This window comes from Mustelus asterias, chromosome 4 (genome assembly GCF_964213995.1).
Source record: "Mustelus asterias chromosome 4, sMusAst1.hap1.1, whole genome shotgun sequence".
NCBI lineage: Eukaryota > Metazoa > Chordata > Chondrichthyes > Carcharhiniformes > Triakidae > Mustelus > Mustelus asterias.
In genome coordinates, this window is record NC_135804.1 from 51,547,298 (window position 1) to 51,551,744 (window position 4,447).

General features: G+C 45.5%; 1 protein-coding gene and 1 non-coding gene across 5 annotated transcripts in view; one reads left to right on the plus strand and one right to left on the minus strand.

Moving 5' to 3' along the window:
• Window positions 1–2,836, minus strand: part of tmppe (transmembrane protein with metallophosphoesterase domain) — a 28,277-nt gene extending 25,441 nt beyond the window's left edge. Inside the window, exon 1 of one of the 4 annotated variants that reach the window (XR_013497616.1) lies at window positions 1,653–2,598. Coding sequence is in view for 3 of the 4 variants with exons in the window: in XM_078211010.1 (XP_078067136.1) it covers window positions 1,653–2,358 (706 nt within the window). In the remaining variant the exon portion in view is untranslated. Of the gene's footprint in view, window positions 1–1,652; window positions 2,634–2,720 lie in introns of those variants that run through there. The other 3 variants (XM_078211011.1, XM_078211009.1, XM_078211010.1) reach the window with 3 other exon arrangements.
• A 120-nt stretch (window positions 2,837–2,956) lies between these two features.
• trnal-cag (transfer RNA leucine (anticodon CAG)) lies at window positions 2,957–3,039 on the plus strand. Its single transcript has one exon. It is a non-coding gene; the product is annotated as a tRNA-Leu (tRNA).
• The last annotated feature ends 1,408 nt before the right edge of the window (window positions 3,040–4,447 follow it).

Sequence of the window (4,447 nt, forward strand, 5' to 3'; positions counted from 1 at the left end):
GCAGTGCTCCGAAAGCTTATGGTATTTGCTACCAAATAAACCTGTTGGACTTTAACCTGGTGTTGTGAGACTTCTTACTGTGTTCACCCCAGTCCAACGCCGGCATCTCCACATCATTTTTTCTCATTCCATTTTTATTTCCCTTTTAATCAACTTTTTGCCACCTTTTGCTGGTTCCTAAAATTCTCCCAATCCTCAAGCATAACACTATTTGTTGCAACATTAGAAACCTTTTCTTTTAATCCAATACTATCCTTAACTTCCCCAGTAAGATCAATCTGTGGCTTTCTCGCTGGAGTTTTTGTTTTTCAATGTAAAGTATTTACCTTGAACATTTTGAATTGTTTCTTTAAATGTTTCCTGTTTATTTGACCATACCTTTCAGTCTGTTTGCCAAGCAGCCAGTTTTTCCCTTAAGAATATTCTTTGGGGCTGGAGAACGTTGCTCTCAAATTTAATATGGAACTAAATTATATTGTGACCACTTCCTCCCCAGGATCTTTTCTTGTGATATTACTAACTAAACCTGTCTCATGGTACAATACTAGCTTTATCCTCAGTTAGTTCCATAGGAACATAAAAAATAAAGGCACAAATAGGCCAGTGTATTTATTATTCCAGGAAATCGTCATGAAAACATTCTGCAAACTCATGTTCCAGATTTGATTTATCCAGTCTTTATGAAGGTTAAAAACCCCAAATTATTGCATTGCCTATGACACATGCTCCAATAATTTCTTTCTTGTGCAATGTCCAACTGCATAATTACTATAAGCTGTGCCTAAGTGTGTTTTCTGACCCTTTTCGTTCAGAATTTCCATCCACACTGATTCTTTTTCCTGATCTTCTGAGGCAAGATCTTTTCTTACTACTCTCCTTGTATCATCATTTTTTGTCAGGGTGGCTACTCCGCATTTTCCATTGAGCCTGCCTTTTCAAAAGTGTTTGAAATACCCTGGAGTATTTATTTCTCAACCTTGGTCATCTTGTAACCGTGTCACTGTAGTGGTGATTACATCAAAACCATTTATCTCCATTTGTGCTGTTAGTTCACTTATCTTCAACATGCCTTGCACATTCAGAAAAAGCAGCCTTGAATGGAATTTTATTTTTTCACTATTATTCTTTGCATAGGCCTTATTCGCTGTTGAACTATGACTGTTAAACACTCTGTCCTTCTCTGCCCAACGTTTATTGTCTTTGTCAACACTGTTCTATTGTCTTGACTTTTGTCTTTTGATTTCTAAATCTCCCTTCACATTATAACTCTCCAGCCTTTTATTTCAAAGCCCACAATTAGTCACACAATTTGCCCGATCCCAATGGAATTGGTCCCTCTCCCCCCCCAGTACTGGAGCGAGTACCCCAAAAATCAAGTTTCTTCTTTCCACACCACTACCCTTTGAGCTGCACGTTTAATTCTTGAATCTGCTTGACCCAATACGACTCAGATAATGATCCAGAGTTTATCACTTTTGAGGTTCTGCATTTTAATTTGGGCCCCAGCTCCTCACTCTCTCAGGATGTGAACAAGTCATACTAACTATAACAGGATGGATGGAAAGGGTCTGCTAACTGACAAGTGAGGCTTTGCCTCTAAATCTCCATTCTTTATTGAAATTTAAAGCCCCAGTCACTTTTATGTAGCATACCTGGATTTAGTTCATTAACCATCTTCACAACCATTTCAAGTTTGGTCCTTCCTACTGTAGGCCCTAAGTGAATGTCAGCCAATAACACCATCCTCAAGTTGTGGAATGACTGAGGTAGCTTGTGGACAGGTATTTCCACCTGTTTGACCAGAGGAGGTTGGCGTGCATTGTGAAGCCCCACAACAGTGCAGGTAATGGTGAAGAGGAGGGCCAGGAACAACTTGACCACATTGCGACTGTGGCTGGGGGCAGCCCGGCCGAAAGGCACCAGCCTCTGAGCCTGTTCCAGGAGTCCCAGAACAAGGAGGCTGAAAATGAGGAAAATGTACATCCCCAGGCAGGTGTAGGAGACCAGGGAGAAGACGTGAGGCTCCTCTGACACCAGAGCCAGCAAGGTGAAGAAGCTGCAATGAGCCAGGAAGAGAAAAAGCGAGACGGTGATCTTCCAGGCGGCCAAACAGCGGGAGCCATTGCGGGGGAGTGGGCAGGAGGTCTGCAGGCTGGACACGGTCCTCTTCCAGATGTACCTGGAGCCGATTGACAGGATGCAGTTGACGAAGAGCAGGAACTGCACACGCAACAACTTCACCAGGGTCGGCTGATCGAAATAGTCCCCCAGGCTCCTGGAGATAGTCATGGAGCCCAGCACGACGGCGGCTGCCAGCGAGACCCGGACCTCCCAGGACAGCCTGCCCAGGGACAACATCTTCCAACGGTCACCATGCAGCCCGCCCTGCCCTCTTCCGGGAGGGGGGGAGGGGATTGCCAGCAGCGCAGCCGCTCCAGCTCCAGCCCGCTCGGCTGCACAGGCATTTCACACACAGCGCCCCAGCACGTCCTTTGCAGCCAATGCAGCAGCGGCGCGCGCCGCCCGCCACCGAGTGACAGCTCCCGGGGAACGTTCCATTGGAACGCGGGCCCGGGGATTCCACGTCCTGAAAGATCGCGCGCCCTATTCCCAAAGCCCACCTCAGATCCCGCGGGCCAAAGCCGCTTTGCAACTCATTGCACAGTCAGAATGACAGAGAACTCTCTGATAAATTGACTATTACAACATAGACTCCTTACTGTGTTTACCCCAGTCCAACGCCGGCATCTCCACATCGTTACCACAACATAATACAGCGAACGGTGAGGTAGAAACCGCGTAAGGCTTTATTGGGGCTGAAGGGCCTGTTCCTGTGCTGTTTCTGTTCTTTTATAAATAAACACGCAGGTAGCAGAGAAGATTATCTCATTTACACAGTGGGGTCTTGTTTGATTTTCGTCAATGGATCCCACTGCAAACCCTATTTACACAGCTAGTCAGGATGGCCGAGCGGTCTAAGGCGCTGCGTTCAGGTCGCAGTCTCCTCTGGAGGCGTGGGTTCGAATCCCACTCCTGACAGTTACTTTTTTTTAACATTAAATGCAGTTTATAATTATGCACCTCGCTCTAAAATATAGCCAATGTTATTTATCTACTTACAAATTTTATAATTTATGACGAACATCACAATCACATTTTTACCCATATTATACCCATTAAACACACAAAGAAGGCCATTCAGACCATCATAGCTGTAACACTTCTTAATTCCACGCCCTGATCTTTCTCTATGTCCCTTCAATATTTTTCCTCTTTAAGTATATTTCCAATTCTCTTCTGAGAGTTACGATGGAACCTACTTCCTTCACTCTTCATTCAGGAGAATTTTTTTAGCAATCCCAACAAGCTCAACATCCAGCTCCGAGAGTATATTGCAGCACAGTGGTTAGCACTGCTGCCTCACAGCGCCAGGGACCCGGGTTTGATTTCTGGCTTGAGTCACTGTCTGTGTGGAGTTGTGTGTGCAAGTTCTCCCAGTGTCTGCGCAGGTTTCCTCCGGGTGCTCCTGTTTCCTCCCACAGTCTGAAAGACGTGCAGGTTAGGTGCATTGGCCGTACTAAATTCTCCCTCGGTGACCCGAACAGGCGCCGGAGTGTGGCGACGAGGGGATTTTCACAGTAACTTCGTTGCAGTGTTAATGTAAGCCTTGTGTGTTTCGCACACATGAGGACGGCCTCAACCGGGATCTTGGGTTCATGTCACACTATCTGTAACCCCCACGACTTGCCTGGGCTTGCAAAATCTCACTAACTGTCCTGGCTGGAGACAATACACATCTCTTTAACCCGTGCTTAACCCTCTCCACTCACATTGTCTGTGCCTTTAAGACTTGATTACCTGTAAAGACTCGCATTCCAACCATTATTTTGTAAATTGAGTTTGTGTCTTTATATGCCCTGTTTATGAACAGAACTCCCACTCACCTGATGAAGGGGCAGCGCTCCGAAAGCTAGTGGCTTGTGCTACCAAATAAACCTGCTGGACTTTAACCTGGTGTTATGAGACCTCTTACTGTGTTTACCCCAGTCCAACGCCGGCATCTCCACATCATACACAATTACACAGGCATGGTGTCAGAGGAATTTTATATCTCCCTCCATCTGAACTCTCTTCTGTCTCTGTTAGTTTAAAGTCATTTTTTCCATAAAGTGACTATATTTGCTGGTGCACTCTTAAGTTTGCATGCTCTGTCACATCCTGTCACCAGTATTGCTAACCTTGTAATGCTGAGGAACTGTAACTAGGCGAGTTGCACTTGCAGAGAGCCCGCAGAGACATGAGGGGCCGAATGTTCTCTTCCTTTTATGAATCAATGTTATTGATATGCGCAGATGGACAGCCAGATCTCTTTGGGCTGCCACCTGTTGGTAATGTTTTGTCATTTTTTAAGATCCAGCTTTTTTGGTCCTTTTCTTGCTGTAACAGT